Source organism: Octopus bimaculoides, chromosome 2, assembly GCF_046866305.1.
Source record: "Octopus bimaculoides isolate indiv1 chromosome 2, ASM4686630v1, whole genome shotgun sequence".
In the NCBI taxonomy this organism is placed as follows: Eukaryota; Metazoa; Mollusca; class Cephalopoda; order Octopoda; family Octopodidae; genus Octopus; species Octopus bimaculoides.
The window spans coordinates 26,281,101-26,302,228 of record NC_142929.1 but is presented as its reverse complement, the minus strand read 5'-3'; the positions used below and the strand labels follow the sequence as shown (position 1 = coordinate 26,302,228).

At 35.5% G+C, this 21,128-nt stretch overlaps 1 protein-coding gene across 2 annotated transcripts in view; it reads left to right on the top strand.

The window, feature by feature from the left end:
• The first annotated feature begins 472 nt into the window (after positions 1 to 472).
• Positions 473 to 21,128, top strand: part of LOC106881031 (catenin alpha) — an 80,390-nt gene continuing 59,734 nt past the window's right edge. Inside the window, exons 1-2 of one of the 2 annotated variants that reach the window (XM_014931229.3) lie at positions 473 to 687; positions 18,082 to 18,216. In XM_014931229.3, coding sequence (XP_014786715.1) covers positions 18,103 to 18,216 — 114 coding nt within the window. In that variant the 5' untranslated portion in view covers positions 473 to 687; positions 18,082 to 18,102. The remainder of the gene's footprint in view (positions 688 to 18,081; positions 18,217 to 21,128) is intronic. The other variant, XM_052975868.2, reaches the window with a different exon arrangement.

The following is a 21,128-nucleotide window of genomic DNA, read 5'->3' as shown; positions in this document are numbered from 1 at the left end:
ATATATATATATATATATATTATATATATATATATATATATATTCATATGCATATATATATTTATATATATATATATATATAATATATATATATATATACATACATACATACATACATACATATATACATACGTATTTAATACATACACATACACACACAAATGTAAACACACATAATATATATTCTTATTCATAAGAACGTTACATCGTGACTTTAAGGCAAAGAGATTGGTAACTTTTTGCCAATGAAAAATACAAGTAAAATTTCTTTTTTCACCTGTTATTGTGCACAAACACAGACGCTATATTTTTAATTAATGAAAAATATCCTTACTTATATTGTAATATAAATTTATATATTTATAGAAATGATTATATGTATCTATAAGAATTTCTCAAAAATATTCCGATTAAAAAAAAAAGAAAACAATTAGAAATAAATAGCAGAATATTTATTAATCTATTTCGTTTCGTTTCATGTTAAGTTTTACATTCAATAAGCTCGAATGCCGAGTATGTTATAACACCAAGAACGGTAGTGTATCTAAATAGCGCACCTTTCGTTTTTCAGCCACCCACTTAACTGGTTTGACGGTGCGTAGTCAAACTCTTCATTGTTTATGATTTAAACACAGTTTATAGTACTTACCCCTGTCCTGTCTACTTTTTCCTGTGTTTAGCTACCAGGTGAGTAAATATAATTCTTAAGTCGCGTGTGCGAATTCACTGTTTGTGTATATATAATGTATATAATTCTTTGTTAAACGAAATTTTGTTTATTATTTTAAACATAAAATAGTCACTTGTCGAATGAATGTATGTCATGTATCTATCTAATGTGTTTTGTAGTATTTAGTTCTTCCCATTGAAGTTATTCCAGTTCATTTTTCTCCGTAGCAATCATTTAAATAGGGGATAATTTGCTGCTATGTAGGCAGTCAGTTCCTTCCTGGAAGGTTTGTTGGGAGCTTTTTTTTTTTTTTTTAACATAGTCGCTCAAAATGTCTCCAAATCTCTTCTTCCCTCTGTAATATCCCTGTTATCTTTATCTTAGAAAGAGGAACATGAAAATGAACAAATATTATCGAGTTATAAAGTATAAAAAATACCTTTTACAGTGTTAAGAATCAATGCTTCTGTTATTAGTGTTACCTATGTAGAAGCATGCTATAAGTGTCTCTCCACCCCCTTTTTCTGGTTTCTTGTAACTTGTAGTCTTTTTTATAATAGTTACTTCTTATTGATGTGTTTGACACTTTACACAAACTATAATTTTATTATTTGGCAAGTTGGAGGAAAATTGTTTTCGTTTGTTATTTCTTTTAGCCTTGAAAATTTCATTGCAGTTTTAAAAATGTCCGAGAAGAAAACAAACATTAGTTGTCAAGAAATATGAGATAAGCCATTCAAAGGCACGTTTTTTGTTGATGTGGTCGCTTAATCCAAGGACAGTTGGACAGCAATATTTATGTAGCTATCTCTCGCTCTTTCTTTATAATAAATATTTTAAATTTTAATGCAGGTTTATATTTGTTTAAAGATTTAACGTTTATATAAACTGACAGTTTAATTTTTAACTATTTCTTTAGTTAAGTGACCACCTCATATAGTAAATGACTCTCGCATCAGTTTTGACAAAAGGTTTTTAACATTAGTTTAGAGTTGATTACTACTTTTTCAATTTAAATTCCTCAGAAGTTGACTTTGTTTTTCATCTTCCCGAGGTCGGTAAAGTAACCGTGAAGCACTCAGTTCGATTTAGTATTCTTATAATGCATCCGAGATGTGAGTGTCATCAGTTGAAGTGCTAACTTCGTTGTCAAGCCAACAGTTTGGGGGTCTACTAGGTCTCTAGAAATAACAGCTTAATCTTCCTCAAATGTTATAAGAAAACAAAAAATCCGCTAAATGTAGTGATAGATACGCTTTATTTTTCTTTGGTTGGGGAGCTCTATCATCCGGTCTGCAATGTCTTGGTCAAAAGTTTGCTTGGTCTGAGCTGACCTGGGACTAAACAATAATATCAGAACAAGTTTTGTTGCTGCAGTAGTTTATTGTGAGTTTCTCCTGTGTTTATGAGTAATTAATATATTTTTGAATCATATTAAAAGTTCACACACCTGTATATACGTCTCCAGAAGTATTTTTTTCTTGTTTGGTGTGAAAATATTTAGTTTACAAGCAATAAGTGCGTTAAGTATTTAGCTCCGTCAACTAACCTGTTTATATGTATGTCAGTGTTTCCTTGGCACTGCTTACCTGATCTTGTTGATATTCTATTCAAACATTTACTCAGGGTTGGGCATAGTAGTAATAATATTAATAATTTCTTATATCTCATTTGTCAGAACATGGCGACAATTTTGAATATACCTTAGTACATACCTGGTACTTATTTTATCTTTCCAAGTATTGATAATATATTTGTCGAAGCAAAATATTTTTTTTAGAGAAAATAACTCCCAATTTAAAATAGCTTCTCTCTTTACACTACTTGAATATATGTGTGTATATATATATATATATATATATATATATATATATATATATATATATATATATATATATATGTGTTTGTGTTCATATAAAATCATTTATAGCTTCTTTACAATATATTGGTAGCCATAGATTAACTGTCAATTTTTATATATCACTTTATTTTTTATCAGTATTTTAAATTACTTCCTTCATTATCTGAGCTGTTACCTTAATCAAAGGAATGTTGACCTTCACCTTGGACAAAACGTGGCTAATCGTTATGTCGCGTACCTGCCCTGAGTCATTGTATGTGAATTTTGTCACTATTTATCGGAAAAAAGAATCTATAATAGTCAAACACTCCTTTCTCATTTCTAACAAATATTATAAACACCAGGTATGTATTAGTAACTTAGAGCCTATAAACTTTCTCAAGTAGTTTCAACGCCAGTATAATTCTCTTGTCAGTAGCTGTGTAATATCATTTGGTCACTTAATAGTGAGGGGCAACCACAAACTTTAGGTGATATTACAACGTCACTACACATGTCGTTTGTTTTCTATTGGTCAGTGTATTCGTTTCCGTTTGTCAAATCATTCTATCATTCTCTGTCCTTTTAACTCAGAAAGAATGGGTAGTGCGTAATTAATTTACAGGGCTTTTGAGAGGAATGTGATTGACACGGTTTGTGTTCAGTTTGATCATCTGGAAGTCATTGCCTGCAGGCAAAACGTTGGATGAATGGGGGATGAAAAAGGCTGAAAAGAATCCCGGGGTTTGACGAAGTATAGAGAAAGAATTACTAGTGGTTAATGGTGTTTAGACTAGGGGAGGCGAGACACCAGTGTTACTGGAGTGCTGGCATAGGTGAAGATGATACAAAATTAGCCAGTTAAAAGAACAAATTATTATAGCAACATTGTGTAAGTAGAACGAGGAAAGCTCTACATCTGTAGAAGCAACAGGTTGTTCGTTGTTGGTTAGCGTTTGTCAACCAGTCGGTTCTCTTCCTTCTTTGGAGGCAGTCTCGGATGTTTCTTTGGATGTAGCATTTGTCTTAAGTGTTAGGAACACTTGTTTATATTGGGTGTTATTTGAATTTAGTAAAGAGTTAGCAGCTGCTATGAGCTGAAGGATTTTTTGGTCCTGAAAAGGAAGCTAGTTTTTGATTTGTGCTATCTGCTAGCAAAAATTCACCAGTGGCTGTGCGGCCGCGTAGTTGTAGCCACTTTGAGATTTTGTTTCACGGGACTGAAAGTGTAAAATACAATTGTTTTACTTGCTGTGTATGATTAGTGACTGTTTTTGTGTTGTCGAGACACTAAATTGGACACCTATTTTACTGTCTTTCGCGCCTCTTGTCCGTCTGTATCCATCGATCGTATGGAAGCCACTTAAGTTTTCTTTACAAGTTTGTCATTGGATTGCGGCCACATTAAGGTATTGCCAGCAAGCGATTTTATTTGATTATATTTATTTGATAAAATTTTGTTGATCAAATAGCGACGTTCCCTTGTTTAATTTAAAGGCACGCAACCATCTTATACTAATATATAAGATCGTCTCTTTGTGGTTACCTGCTACATAAAATCACATCCTAACACTTCAAGGAAAGAAGGACACATAAGATAATGTGACATGATGGTAATGACTGGAATGCCTTTGCTAATATCTCTTCTTGATTACGATAGACCTGTGGCTAAAGAACAACAATCGCGCATATATATACGATTATTTTTCCAGCCTGGTCTTATATATATATATATATATATATATATATATATATATATATATATATAATTATATACATATATATATATATATATATATCATCATAGTTTAACGTCCGCTTTCCATGCAAGCATGGGTTGGACGATTTGACTGAGGAATGGTGAATCAGATGGCTACACCAGGCTCCAATCTGATTTGGCAGAGTTTCTACAGCTAGATGCCCTTTCTTACGCTAACCACTCCGAGAGTGTAGTGGGTGCTTTTTACGTGCCACCGGCACGAAGGCCAATCAGGCGGTACTGGCAACAACCACGCTCAAAATGGTGTATTTTACGTGCCACCTGCACAGGAGCCAGTCCAGCGGCACTGGCAACGACCTCGCTCGAATGTCTTTACACTTGCCACCGGCACAAGTGCCAGGAAGGCGACGCTGGTAACGATCACGCTCAAATGGTGCTATTTACGTGCCACTGGCACGGAAGCCAGACAGCTGCTCGGACAGTGTTCTTAGCGCTCCACTGGTACAGGTGCCATCAAAAAGGAGATCAAATGTCCATTCTGAGCCATAGGCTCATAAGGCTGGTTTCTTTGATGCTGTGCCTATAAATTCCCCCCCTGGATAAAACGCCAGTTCGTTGCAAGATTACTCATTTTTATCAGCTGAGTGGACTGGACCAATGTGAAATGAAGTGTTATGCGTAAGAACACAACACATTGCCTGGTTCAGAAATCGAAACCACAATCTTATCAGGAGTGCAACATCTTAATAAGCTACACGTCTCTGTACATGCACGCTCGAATATATATATATATATATATATATATATAAACTTGGACATAATATATATCATCATCATCATCATCATCGTTTAACGTCCGCTTTCCATGCTAGCATGGGTTGGACGATTTGACTGAGGACTGGTGAAACCGGATGGCAACACCAGGCTCCAGTCTGATTTGGCAGAGTTTCTACAGCTGGATGCCCATATATGCATATAATATATATATATGCATATATGGTTACAGGATGTCACCAACAGTGTAACATGAAATACGTAAACAAACGAGGGAAAAATGAGTGAAATAAGTAAACTACGGGGGAAAATGGGAAACGGGACAAGTAAACACAGGAAGGACCCATCATCAATTGGCGGCTGTCTATCTACTCCTCATTTTGAGCATTCAATAACAATATGAGTCTTCAAAGACGGTTGCTCCCATAAATTCTAAAATAAAATTTAGGATTTCATGGAGGGTCAAAGTTAGTTACAAAAAATGACAGTGGAGATATACAAGGAAACCGAACGAAAACAAACATGGAGGGTCGTTAGACCAGAACGAGAAGAAAATAGTGAACGTTGGGAGAAACAGTTTTTTGAAAAGAGAAAAATCTTCACTTTTTTGATGAGACTCTGTGCTATTTTCTTCCTCTATCCTTCTCTAATTCCATTTTTCTCTCTCTCTTGTTGCTCACATGTGACCATCGTCCATCTTTCTTTTCCTCATGTGACCATCTTTCTTTTCCTGCATGGACATTTAAAAGAGCGAATGTGTTTTTCTATCTCTTCTCTTTTCAAAAAAAAAAAAATGTTTCTCCCGGGTGAAATTTTAAATGAGGAAGATTTCAAACAAGTGATATTTCATATATCAGCATGGGCAAATCCAACATTGTTAAATTAGTGGTTCTTTAAAAAAATAACATGCAAATATTCAGGAAAATTCAGTGTAACTTGAACAGGCATGCAAGGAGTGAAGAGATCAAAGTACTATATTATTTAAATTGACTTATATAAATTTATAACTAATATTGCTGTTGAGAACCTCAGACATGCTGCAACTTTGAGTTGACATTAAGCAAATACTTTATCAGTTAAAGGAGATAAAAAGTTATAAAACTCAGGGCAGCAGCAGGTCATAAAACTGCCAACTTTTTGCCCTATTCTGTCCGACATTAAGTACACGTGTACTCACACATTTACATACAGTACACTCATTGAATCCTTTATAGAGTAGGTAGACAGCCGACAACTGATGAAGGGCCGTTTTTTTTTATGTTACTTGTCTTGTTTTCCATATGTTTCTCTTGTTGTTTGCATACCAAAGCTTGTCTTCATATTTCGTATTTCATACTTATGTTTTGTGATGTCCTGTACCCATATATGCATATATATATATGTATATATATATATATATATATATATGAATATAAATATATGTACATGTGTGCATATATATTTTAGTTATTATATATATACGTATATATATATATATATATATATATATATATATATTTATATATATATATATATTACGGAGATGTACTTGCATAGCAAGTGACCTGATCTGAGATCGTGTGCTGGAACGAAAACAATTGTAGCGTGGAAGGTGTTTATAAGCCATTTTAAATAACACACAAAATCCATTAGATTCCCTTCAACATTTAAATTTAATTTGTCAAAATATTTTCGTCCCTTTGAGAATGCGACGGAAATATTTTGACAAATTAAATTTAAATGTTGAAGTGAATCTAATGGATTTTGTGTGTTATTTTAAATGGCTTATAAACACCTTCCATGCTGCAATTGTTATATATATATATATATATATACATATATATATATATATATATATATATATATATATATAAGAAACGTCGCACTGTAAAAGATTTTTCAAATGATATTGAGATTTTATGGATTTTATCACATTTCTAGGTAAGGTGACATCAGGAAGATGTCACTGATCCACAACACCACTCTTTTGAAAACACAAGGGTTACATACTTTTCATGAACATGGTAATGCTTGCGAATGCATCTTCATGAAAAGCATGTGCAAAATGTTGACTCATTGGGTATAAAAAGCACCCCAATTTACCAGCCTGTCATTCGTTTCCCGAATGCAGCAAGCATGCCAAGACTAACGTGAAATTAGAGGGAAGAAGCCGTGAGATGTCTCCATGCTGGTGAACGCCCATGGGTCATTGCTAATGACTGGAACTGCAGTATTCGGACAATTGAGAAGCTGAGGGAATGATACAATGCCACAAACATGGATGATCATCCACGCAGTCACTGATCGAAGTTTACAATGGCACGTCAGGATGACCACCTTCACTGACAGCACTTGCTGGACTGATTCCAGAGGGCAACAGATATCAGCGAGGCAGACCATAGGGACTAGCCACAGAGACAGCTCGCTGCTGGCTGAGATCTTTCAATCTGTGTTGTCGATGTCTGGCTAGGGGCCCCATCCTCACAGATCATCATTGACAGGAACGTCTGCAGTGGGCTCCAAAACGTCAGAACTGGTGATATCAGCTGCTTAGGATTGTAGTCTTCTCTGAAAGTCGATATTGCATTTCTGTGGCAGATGGCAAAGCTAGGGTTTGGAGAAGTGGTGAACATCATGCCGATGGCTGTGTGGTGGAGAGAAACTCGTGGGGAGGACAGAGCATCATGGTATGGGGCCAGATTGCACTCAACCAGAAACTTGAACCGGTGGTCTTCCAAAACATTGGCCAAGGCTGGGGCAATGAAGTAACTGCTACTTGCTACATTGACCAAGTGTTGAGGTTTCACATTGTGTCATACTTTGCCCGTCATTGGAATCGTGTTCCAACACAACAATGCCTGTACCCATACTGCCAGGTTGACAACAGACTTCCTGCAACAACACAACATCCAGACACTGCCATGGCCTGCCCTAAGTCCAGACTTGAACCCCATAGAACACCTCTGGGACAGAATCCAAAGAAGGCCAAATGACATCTGTCCAAGGCCGACAACAGTGGCCCAACTCAACTGTAAGTTTTAACAGTCTGCACTGCTATACTTGTGGCCTTCATCAATTGTTTAGTGCATTTAATGTACAAAAGATGCCTGGCAGTGACCAATGCTAATGGTGGTCACATGAGATATTGAGTTCATCTCTTTGGATCCAGGACACTCTGTCATCACGTGACACCATGTGACGTCAAACATGTTTCAGGAAATGACATTTTATCATTAGGAAAGAACGGTTTCTTAATTAGCATTCTTCAATCAATGCTATGGCAGTCTGTTAATAAACTAGTTTCTATTTAGTATGTGTGCGACATTACTTTTGTGTTTCAGTTTATTTATATATATATATATATATATGTATATTGAAAGTGTAATGTAAGTGTACATGCTTGACAGTGCTAGTGCTTTTACAGAGAAGTTAGGCAGAAGGGGAATTAGTTGCTGTGTGAAAGAGAGCAGACTGCACTGGTTAGTTCATGTGATGTGGATGGATGCCAACAGCTCCATAAATAAGTGCTGATCTCTCAAAGTACATGGAACACGTTGAAGTGGGTGGCCTAGGAACACATGGGATGAAGTGCTGACGGATGACCTCCAGATGCTGAACTTTTCAGGTGAGATGAGAAAGGACAGAAATGCCTTAATGTACTCAAGATGACCCGTACTCTGCTGCAGAAGTGTTAAGACCAGTCTCCTTGGTGGTGAGGATTGACCTGCAAGAATCCTGGAATGGTGCCATGTAAAAAGCACTTGTGGCAGTGTTGTGTAAAAAGCACCTGTGTAGTACCATGTAAAAGTGTCCAACACTCTGTAAAGTGGTTGACATTAGGAAGGGCATCCAGCCATAGAAACTATGCCAAATTCAGACTGGAGTCTAGTGTAGCTCCCCAACTTGCCAGCTGTAGTCAAACTGTCCAACCCATGCCAGAATGGACAATGGAAGCTCAATAATGATGGGTGATATCTCCCACCCATGGTCATTCATGATTGAATATTTATTAATTTACATCTATAAAGTCATCATCCTCATAATCGTTTAACCCCTGACTTCCATGCATGTGTGGGTACTTTTTGTAGAGTACATATTATTTATTTACAAGTGACAACGGCTTCGAAGTTTTGGCCTGCTAATCCTCCTCAGAATGTTTATTTGATAGTCAATAAAGATCATAAACCTCCAATCCCAAGTAGTCTCTGAAGTATCTGAACATGGAATAGATTTTTTTTCTTTCCACTAAAGTAAACTGGACAGACTAACCAAAATGGCACTTATAAAAACATTGTTTGACATTATTACTAATACTCTCAATAAAATGAGATAGTGGTTTCCATATTAAATTTGTTTTAATGTATGAAATAAATAGCCTAATAAAATACTACCTGAATTACTAAAACAAATTATGTAAATATATTGTGTACTTCTGATTTTGTGTAGAAGTTCATGCTGCCATAAAAATTGCAAATACACTTGTGTTTATCTCATTCAACTGTGAGGCTAGATACAACTTTGGTTGTACAATGGTGGCCTTAAGAATCAATCGTCAATGACAAGCTAAATTAAATTTCTGAACATTCCTGAAATATGAAGCTAAAGTTTGTTATGGTTTTCCATTTCTTAAGAATTTCATAAAGTACTTACGCTTCATTTAAACTCCTTTACAAATTGATTTCAATTCTAGCCATGATTGATATTGCTGCACTCATCAACCAAAGAGTTTACATTAGGAGGAAATTGATAAAGGGCACCAGTTTTCCATCTTCTCTACATCTTTGTCTCTCTCTTTTCTTTTGGTATTCTAGTGTTTTGCCAAATTTATTAATTCTTCAGTAGAAAGGTATTTTCCTTGTTTCCCCACCAACAGTCCATTTCAAGATGTTTCTTCTCAACCAGCATTCAATTCAGCTTCTGCTGACTCTGAAACTTCTTGTATGACTGCAACTCTCCTTTGCTGGCCTAAATCTTTCAAAGTGATATGACTTTGTTAAACCTTCCTTTCAAACTACATGTAAACAGTTTGTAGTTACCTTTTGTAAAGTGATATCAACAGGAGGATGACATTTAAAATGATAAATGAATGCTGATATCTTTTTCTACAGTATCCTATGCATCCTCTTTTGCAAGACAGTATTTGAATTTTCTGCTACCAGCCACTTGAATGACCATATAAAAGCCACTTATTTTGGTTTTGTTGCTTATTTAGCACCAGGTCGGATAATGCAGACCTATGAGGAAAACCATTTTAGCTGTAGTCATCTGTATCTGTTCCGGCAATGTGCATCCATAACTGTAGTCTTTAATGTGCCCCTCCATTTTAAGACAACAGAATGAGATTTCAAGGGATTTTGCTGCTATATCTAACAAGTGAAATTAAAGCTTTTTCCTTGCTTTAGTTAGTTGATGTTTTCTGTTTGGATTTTAGCTTCTGCATCATTTATTATTGATGGAATGACAAAGCTTTATTTTATCACTGTCACTGATAAATTCAGAGGGGAAGAAAAAAAAAACTTGAGCTGAGCCACTGCAGTTGCAGGTCAAAAGGTCAACAAACAACTAGTGATGGTTCAGTGAGTTCAGGGTGTTGTAGTAGCAGAGCAGCAGATTATCCCCTGAGTGTTAGAACAGTTGTAGTCAGTGTAAATCTAAAAGAGTTTGTTGGGTATCAGTAAGTTCACTGAACATAAATTTCCTATTACCTTTGTTACTGACCTTCACTAAATTCTGGGTTTTACCTTTAGTTAGTGTATGATTGTTATGTCCAATTTTTCATGTTGATATAAATTCAATTTATGTCAGCATGGAAATAAATATAGATTCTTCAGTTTAAACCAACAGGTAGTAGATCTGGGGGTAGACCACAAATAATATGGTTGGATAACAACCATAGTCTCACTCATGTTTGGGAATTCTGCAGGAAAGTTTGTTTCTGATGGGATACTGTGTAAGTGGTGCCCGAGGAATCCACTGCTACAGCGCACACAGAAATAGTGGGTGGCAAAAATGGATAGATTTTATAACCACGTATCCTTTCTATTACCAACTGTTGTAGTTACCTCCTATAATATACAGAAATGTGGTTCACCACTTCTGAAACTAAGGTGCACATGACTGTACAGCAGATGCATTAACCAAGCTGCACATTAAAGATAAAATGTCCCTGGATTTATGTTGTGTGTGATATTACATTAAAATGTTTTCTACTTTGCTATATTTTAACTAATGGATAATCTATATTTCTCAAATTGCTATAAAGTCAAACTTTTGTACAAGCATATGGAAATCAAGGGAGAAACTTCAGTGTGACACCTCTGTACATACATTGCAGGTTTATTTTCTTAAACCATTCTGTCTTAATCTATAGGTGTAGAGATAGCCAAATAAGAAAATTGCTTCCCAGCCATGTGATTTTGGGTTCAGTCCCACTGCGCGGCACCTTAGGTAATTCTCTTCTATAGTTCTTGGTTAACCAAAACCTTGTAAATCGATTTGATTGATGGAAACTGAAAGAAGTCTATTGTGTGTGTGTGTACCTTTGTGGGGTTTTTTTCTCCATCTGCTTGACAATCAGTGGATATTTAAAGTAAGGTATCTTTATTCTACTGGTCCTCACACAATTAAAAGCAATGAAGTCACTAAAACTATTTTTGCTTATTAGAGAATGCAAACACACTATTCTTTTGTTCAGTAAGTGTTAATGAGGACTGATAGATATAGCACACGTGTGTGTGTGTGTGTGTATATCTATCTCTATCCATCCATCCATCCTCACTTGCACATGCACAGCAGGCTTCCTCTGTTTCTCTGCCAATTCCACTCTCACAGTAGTGGTCAGCCTGGGGATATGTTAAAGGACACTTGACCAATGTGCCACATATCGGAAATGAACCTGAAACTTGTTACAAAATGAACTTGGTAACCACACAGCTATCCCTGAAACTATTCCATTTTTAATAGTGTATCTGCGATGAGCTTATGCAATGGTTACTATTGGAAGGATTTGATCAGTGATCTGTGGAGTCATGGCAGAACTAGGGCTACATAACGTTTGCTTTTTCTATTTGCAAAGGTTTCCAAGAGTAACGTCAAATGACCTAAGTTTCTGAGAGAAATAAACTATAACAGGTGGGTTGTTGTTTTTAGTCCAGGTCAACCCTGATCAGGGACACTCTAGCTATGATGTTCATGTCTTTTATTCAAACAATTTTTAACTGTATTGTATAATTTTGTTTTTTGTTTTTAAAGACTGGTAGTGTTATTTTAGAGAGGAGTAGCTGCTGTTTCTAGTTAGGCAACCAACCGTGTAGAAGCTCTCTAATTGGCTTATCTCTGCTTATATATAATTCTAGAAGCTGCATACCTTCTTTCTTAAGGGTTTTTTGAATTTAGAAAGCACATTCTTCACTATGCCATTGTACCACATAAAACATTGAGCTGATGAAGGTGTCCCTGACTTGCTTAAAGTAACAGACAAATCTCACTAAAATCACACATTACTGTCTTGAAAATGTTGGTACATTGGATAGTGAAGTGTAGAGAAGAACAGAAAAATGAAAAAAAAAAACAGGTTGGTTACAGCTGGAAGTCTTTGGCCTTAGATGTACTATTCTAGTGTCTACTTGGGAATAAACATCATTATCTCTAGGTGTTCATACTTTTTTTTTGTAGGTTCCTATTAGTATTATTCCTTCAGTGCTTGTGGCAGCAGCGTTTGTGTTTTAGTAATTTGATCTCTGTAACCTAAACAAAAGTAATTCCTCAGGTAACTGGCATCTGATGATAGATGATTCTTTTTAGGTCTTTTGTTGGCTAAAAATGTCTTGTGAGTAAGTTATGTAATTCTCTAAATAAATATTCTTGCTGATTATGATAAAGCAGGTGAGTTAGCTAAATGAGTTTCTTTTTTCTCTACATACCTGTTAATTTCTCTCTTTTTCTTGTTGCTGTTGTTATTTTTGTTTCTGTTTTGTTTATTAGTCATGATATCAATATTAAACCTTTATTAGTGTAGCAAGTTGTTGGTGTTATTTCTTCGCCTTTCACTTCAACACAGATTGATTAGGCCCTTGATCAAAGGCATCCACACTAGTTAGAAACATTACCAAAAATATGGAATTCCTTTAAAAGAAGAGACCAGCACAACTTTTTGTAGGATCCTACAGGTGGATGCCAAGAAGTGTGGTGTTAACTTTATTGTTAGTAGTTTTAATGTATATTGACCCCTTTACCTACTAATTTACTTTACTGCAGACTATGAATGTTTCTTAGTAATTTTCTCTATCTGGCCCACAAGATCTAGCTTATGCTTCAGTGTGGCCTGATGAATCAAATGAGTTTGACATGCCTGATCTACATTTAGATACCCTGTCTTTAACATGATACCTTTTTATTATATTGTTTTGTTTAACCACAGGCTGGCTCTCAATTAGAAGGCCTATGATAAAATCTATTCTGGTTATGATCATCTCATCTTTCATTTTACACCCAGGATATCTATCTGGGTCTGCTTTATCAGTAGATAAGGGTGTTATTTTAGGGAAGGAAATTTGGTCACTATTTCTAGCAGGTCAACTAACAATGTAGAGACTTGAACATTAATTCAAAGCTTTTGTATTTCTGTTATGTAACTTTGTTACCTATATCCTTTTATTTGTGCTGTGCTTCATGATGCTTTATCAATTTAGTATACATTAGGAAACTCCGTGTATTTCTAATCTCCGTTCTTGTACACAATTTGCTGGTTCTCTTCTCCCATTGTTTTCCACAACAAAACGATTATATTGCAATATGACTGTGAATTGGAAACACTAATGTTGGATATAACTATTGCAAATCATAACTTCTGTTTTAGATAATCTCTTTAAAATGAGCATTGATAAGTTTTTAAGCAGTTATGGTTAAGAAGTTTGTTTTGCAACCACATGGTTTTGGGTTCTGTCCATCTGAGTAGCACCTTGGACAAGTGTCTTCTATGATAGCCACAGGTTGACCAGTGATTTGCAAGTGAATTTGGTAGACAAAATCAGTACAAGAGCTCATTCTATATTTGTTTCTCACTGGCTAATGACTGGTTTTGGATTATGTCCATCTAACTTAGTTTGACAGAATGAAATAAAGTACCAAGTTTAAAAATAAATACTGGGGTTGATTTGATTAAATAAACTTTCAAAGATATTGCCCTAGCATGGCTGCAATCCAATGACTGAAACCTGAAAAAAAAAAAAAAAGCAGGAGGAAGTTTAGTCAGTGTAAGAGGGACAATGGTCATGACTCTTCAAGGCTTTTAAAACTGAAAGGAGGAGTGGGGGAAGTTATTCTCAAGCTGGAAACCTGGCTTTAAAGCTTGCAACAAAAACCACAGTATCTTACAAATTTCAATCACAAAGCTTTGGTTGTCTTATTTCAGTTGTTGATTAATGGGAGCAAACTTGATTGAACTTCTTAACCACCCTGCCAAGCATAAAATGGGAACTTTCAGTTGTATCTTATAGTTTTAAATTTATACTTGGCATAAATGATAATCTAACTTGAAATCAGTGATTTAAAAATTTTTTTTTTTTTACTTTTAAATTTTTTCTAAAAATTTTTCTTTATCAGTAGTGGTTGATTTTGTCTTAATGTATAGTTACCAGTGGATACTGGCTCTTGACAAAGCTCAGAGGTGGAAATGCACATATTGTAATGTCACCACTGCTGCTGGACAGTTTTTGTCTTCTAATAGATTTCTGTGTTTTTTACCACTTTATGTCTATGAAATGTTGTCTTGGGACAAATACTAGAGTTTAGAAAGCTTTCAATGATGTATCTATAGATTGCTATTTCTGAGAGTTTCCTTTGCCAATGTCTATTTTGCTTCTGAACTATCTTTCTCGCACATGTAGTAGTTTCTATATACTTAATAGGTGAACAAAGCAACTGGTCTGTGAAAAATTTTCAAACTTCTATTCTTAAACTGTGCTTTTGAGACTTATTTTTCTGAACTCTTCCAACATTTTTCCCCTGTAGATAGCTATCTGAAATTGTAAAAATCTACAATGTATCACTTCTCCAAGTGCAGTCTCCTTTGATTCTGCCTGTGCTGTGTGAGAACTTTGAAAACAGTGATCTCTTTTGATATCAACAAAAGCTTTGATTACATATGACATGAAAATCCTCAAGCTTCCTATTTTCATCAACTTTTGCTATGTTCATGGAACCTAAGCCTGCATTATTTAATGTTATTTTCTAAGGTGGCGGAAAGTTACTTGAAAGTAATTTGACTGCTATATCGAGCATGTCAAGTAACCACATAACAACACTCTTCACTGGCTTCTAATTTGTTCATGGGTTGCAGTGATAGGAAACACTTGTGATGAGCAATCAAAAGTATTGATGATTGGCTGAGGTGGATGAGTGAAATGATTTGTTAGTGGTGGTGATAATGGAGTATAATAATGGTGTCTGTACTGATGTGGGGGAGATGAGGGATGATGGTGATGTTGAAATGGTGTCAGTTATAGTGATGAGGTTGGAGGAGGTCATGGTGAAAGTAATGGTGGACAGGGGATGGAGATGTTAGGGCTAGTGGTAGTTATAGTGTAGGTGTCAGCCACAGATGATGTGGGTAAGTGGAGTGGGAGTTGGCACTTATTGTACATTTGACAAAAGATGCTGTGAGATGAAGTGTCCAGTGATAAGGATGATGATAGGTTCTGATGTTGATGGTGGTAGTCATTTACAGACACTTATCTATTATAATAAAGCTTTAACAGAGGAAATGTCATAGCATTTCCCATTGTATCCCCTTTAATCAGAATATGGGCCACAGCAGCTAGCAAAGATGAGCCTTCACAGATCTCATTTAGTATTTCCTAATTTAGTTCTCTTGACAATCCCTATTCCATCACATGTATGCACAAAGTGTACACACACACACTTTACATACTTAGATGTACACACATATGCATGCATGCCAGCCTATTCCAGAAATTATATAAATAGAAACAATGTGTTTAAATAAAGCCACATAATTATCATCATCAAAGCTGTCTTTATGCATCAGTGATTTTATTCACACACAAAATCACTGAACAGTAAATAGATCAACTGATTGTGCATATTGCTGCTTTCTTTCTTTTTTTCTTCCTCCTGGCCCTGTTGGTATGATGATGGTGAAAAGGAATGATAAGGCTGTAGTTAATGTGATATTTCCTTTTGAATTGTTGCAAATTTATGGCAGTTGGTGGCAGTAAATGGGTAACCAGTGTCAGAATTTTAGAGAGAGAGAGAGAGAGAGAGAGAGAGAGAGAGAGAGAGAGAGAGAGAGAGATACCTGCATGGGGTTGCTTGTTTGTACTTTTGCGTTGTTGCTTTACTCAGAGGACAGTGGCCCATGACTTTTGTGGGTACTCTGAGATTAGCACAAGGAAAGTTTGGAGGAAGCAAGTGGCTGATGGTTTATTACAGTTGGAAGCAGTGCATCAAGGTATTGAGTTCCTCAGACCAGAGACATAATCCAAGAACCCGTAACAGAATGGACTCTGTTAAAGGTACTTGAAGACCAGATAGGGATGGTGAAGTCTCTAGCATTTGTCAGCTTTGATCAACTAGACCAGTGGTTCTCAATTAACTTTTTGCTTTGGACCCCTTTGATTTCTATTTTACTTTATGGTCATTCACTGCATATAAAAAAATCTTACTGTATTTTTATAATTAAATATTAAGAATTGTTAAAAAAAATTGCAATATTTTGTGTATTGTAATATCCATTTTATTGTGCATAAATATAACCAATTTATTGCACAAATTTTAACAATCTTTTATGCCCCACCCCAGCCATATGGACCCTGGTTGAGAACCACTGAACTAGACTTATTTTCAAGGTGTGGCTAAACTTATCCAATGTACAATTTTTTTTGCATTCTGTGGAGGGAGGTGTTTGTTTTTTTAGAAAGATTTAGAGATGTAGTTGATATTTCTAGCTAGTTGAAAAACCTCTGAGGAAGCCTCTAAGCAGCTACTATTTACTTGAACAAGCCAACATAAGACTCTCTATGCAGTTGCATGACTTGCTAGAAATACTTCCCAAATCCCTCTCAAATTGCATCCTATTGAATTTAGGAAAGCTATAAAAACAGAATGATACACGAGATAATGGCTTTCTATATATTCCCTATAATGTAGGGTGGTCACAGCTGGAATGCCTTTGTCAGCTTCTGCTCATTAAAGCTTGGCCACAGGCTCAATAATATGTTTAGGATTTAGTTGATTTGATACTATGGTCATAGGCACTTGGACAAGTGCTACTTAGTGAGATTGAGCCTGAAGCCATATAGCTGCAAAATTAAAATTCTTCACCACATGGCCATATCTGCACCCACATCATTTTGTTAGACAAAGTACAAAATGTCTTATTAGGCCTCTAGGTGGTAGCTTATACATAAGCATTTAGATTTTTCTTTCCATATCTTTCTGATGTGGTTTGAGGATGCCTTCCTTCCCCTAATCTCTTCCAATTTCAGCAGCACTGAAAAGAATATGGCTACTGCTTCTCTTCCCTTCCCAATTAATAAAAATATAAAAACAAAAACTCTGTGCAATTTCAGAAAGATTTTATTTTTAAGAGGTTGAAAAACCATGTAGGTATGAAGTCTTTTGAATCTGCTCTAACTCAACATAGACTGTATAGCAAAAACATTTCTACTGACATTTCATTATCCTACACCATCAAGACATTGAAAATATCACCACTTTCTCTTGTGATACTATGGTTAGAGGCACTTGAACAAGTGCTACTTAGTGAGATTGAACTTGAAGCCATATTACTGCAAAGTAAAATTCTTCATCACACAGCCATATCTACGCCCACATCACTTTCTTAGACAAAGTACTAAATGACTTACTAGGCCTCTGGGTGGCAAAAACATTTCTGCTGACATTTCATTAGCATACACCATCAAAACATTGAAAATATCACCACTTTCTCTTAGTATACATCTCATATATAAATACATTTTTTACATTTATTCAGATTTGTGTAGTGTGTGTGTATATCACCTGTCTTGCTCCAACAGATGTCTAATATCATCTTTGTATTTTCTTTTCTCTTTTCAGTTCCACTTACCCCCAATCACCATGACAACCAGTCCAACTGGTATTCCTGGTTCAATTCACCTGAAATGGAATCCCAGGAATTTAGATATTCGAACAAAGTCAGTGGAAAAGACACTTGAACCTTTAGTTACGCAGGTGAAATAAAGCAACAATATTCATTTTTTTTTTATATTCTCTCTTATGTTGCTTAGTAAAAAAATTTGCTTCTCCATACTCAACTTTTTTTTTAATATCTCGACTGTGGATGTGATCTCTTGCTCAGCCAGCAAGTCATTCAGTCAAGTTTCATTTGTCTCAATCTGTTCCATATTTATTTTTGTTCTGTTAATTATCTGCTCATCAACCTGCAACACTTGTTTATCTAATTTTTATAAACCATTCTCACATTTCATAACTATTTCTGTATTCTTTGGCAGGGAATGATTTCATATTTCATTTATGTTCATTTATTCATTCATTTTTGAGCTGCTGGTGGAATCCCCTTATTACCATCTTTGATGACATAGAAGGCACATGGACATGTAAAATGCACTCCCAGTCTAGGAGGGTATATATATATATATATATATATATATATATATATATATATATATATATATATATATATAAATCAAGTATTTAATGTTTGAGATATGTATTGTAGAAAAGATTGAACAAAAGTACAACTAGACTCGTGGAGTGGGGGGGGACCCATTTTAATAATAATACTGTAATTTAACCCTTTAGCATTCAAATCAGCCATATTCTACTTTCTGTTCAAACCAGCCAGCTCTGGCCTCTCACACCTGCCCTGCAATGTCTTTCTAAAAATAAGCAATTACTTTATGAAAATCTCAGTTACAAGATAATGTATGATTAATTCAAAATGACATGAATAAGTAAACATTACACTTTACTGAATAATCCCAATGCTAAAGAGTTAAGGAAAGAAAATAGTAGTAGCTTTGCTTTAACAGAACGAAGTAGTGTACATAAAAAAAAAATGTTATCACTGCTGTTGAATATAACGTAGGCAATCACAGTAGTTAAAATATCCTACATGAACAGCTTATATTGCAAGAGAAGGCAAAAACACCTTAGCTATAAGAAACATTATTGTATATGAAAAGCAAGTTACCAGTACAGTTGAACATAAAACAAAATTACTGTATGAAATCAAGATACAAAATCTCTAGTTATCTTCAAAACCAGAGAATTCATCATCATGAAAGAATAAAAACTGATCCTGACTGCAGTATCACTGCCTTTACATACAGGGTATTTGCTATAAATTTGACATTTTGCATAAAAGGAAAAGAAAACACATTATCCCATCCAGAAATGAAAGTATTTTTTTAAAAAACCTCAAATATCAATTAGGTTATTGTTGGGAAATAATAGCTTCCCTCATGGCTTCAAGACAGCTCTGGAACCTGGCTCATGCATTCTTCACTGTGTCTCTGGGTAGATCTTTGAACTGTACCTTCATGTTGCAGGCAGAAAAGTTGGTGTCTTTCTCAACTGCTACCCACACATAGTAATGAGATTACCAACAGGTGAATTTGCAGGCCATAAATTGGGGCTGGTGAAGTTGTAGAAAAAATTCTTCAGCAACCACTTTTGACTCTTTTTGGAGGTATAGCAAGGAACTGAATCCTGCTGCCACACACATGGCCTTCCAACAGCAACCTTCTGACCATAGTCTCTAGCAGCTTCATGTAGCTGTCTGAATTGAGCCGAAGACTCTTTTCAAAGATGTGATGAATTCTGGCATGTGGATGTAGCCAGAATGTCTGCCATGTCCCTTCCTGCTGGCCATGGGGCCATAGTCTCTGTTGTGGCTGTCCATGTTACATCTTCCAGTCTTTACAGTATTCACAGAGCATTGAGAATTAGTCATGATGTTGGAATTTTGATACCCATTGTGAATCATTGTTATAGGTAACTCTTTTTCCAATATTCAGATGGCTTCCAGTCCTTCATGTCAGCTAACTTTTTCTCAAATACAATTTTAATCTTTGTACTCTCCAATGCTGCTGACTGTTCACTAATGCCTCTAGCTGTTCATGGAAAAGGAGACATAAAAATACTGTCAAATTTAACCTGAACACCCTGTAAAGTATCATCTTTAGTGCTGTCAGGGGTATTGTTAATTCTACACTTCTTAAAAAACTTGACAATCATTGCAATTCTTACATTTTTCCATGATTTTTTTATCCACTCACATACTTGTACTATAGTGGGCCACTTCATTCGTCCTGTGGGTATGTGGTAATGATCTGGAACTCCAATCCAGTTTGAATTCTTGCAGATGCTTTATGATAAATAAGCATGGTTAGAGTTCTAGGAAGCAAGTATTAAGTGAAATGCTTAATAAAGGGTCTTGTGGGTGTCAGACAGTAAAATACTATAGGGATGGTGGGATAAAGTGCATTGAATATACCTCGTGTAAGGGAACTATAATTCAGAGGAGTAACCATTGTATTAACTATATAAAAAACAGAGGAGTGGGGAATCAATCTAATGAAAGATTGATTGTAAATGCCAAGGAAGGGTGGTATATCAAGTGAAGAGATAAATATTTTAATGTATTTTACATACAACTGGTGAGCTAATTACTGGAATTTTCTTGAAAAGAAATTTCCATTGAGGCTAGAATTATTAGAGATATCTACATATTTTATGTTTGTTTCCCATGAAGATAGTAGTAAGGATGCAAATGTTTCATATGTCTGATAGAAGAAAGAAAATTTACATACTTTCAGTGTTGGCAGTATGATGGAAGAATAAACCAGAGAAGCTTTAAATGTAAAACACCCGCAAAAAAAGTAAACCAGAGAAGGTCTAAATGTAAAACGCCCACAAAAAAAAAAAAAAAAAAAAAATACGACATAATTCATTTAGTATTAGTGGATTATGTTCTCAAAATAAGTGCAGGTGTAGCTGTGTGGTAAGAAGTTAGCTTCTCAATCACATGGTTCTGGATTCAGTCCCACTCTGTGGAACCTTGGACAAATGTCTTCTACTATAGCTTTGGGGCAGTCAGAGCCTTGTGAGAAGATTTGGTT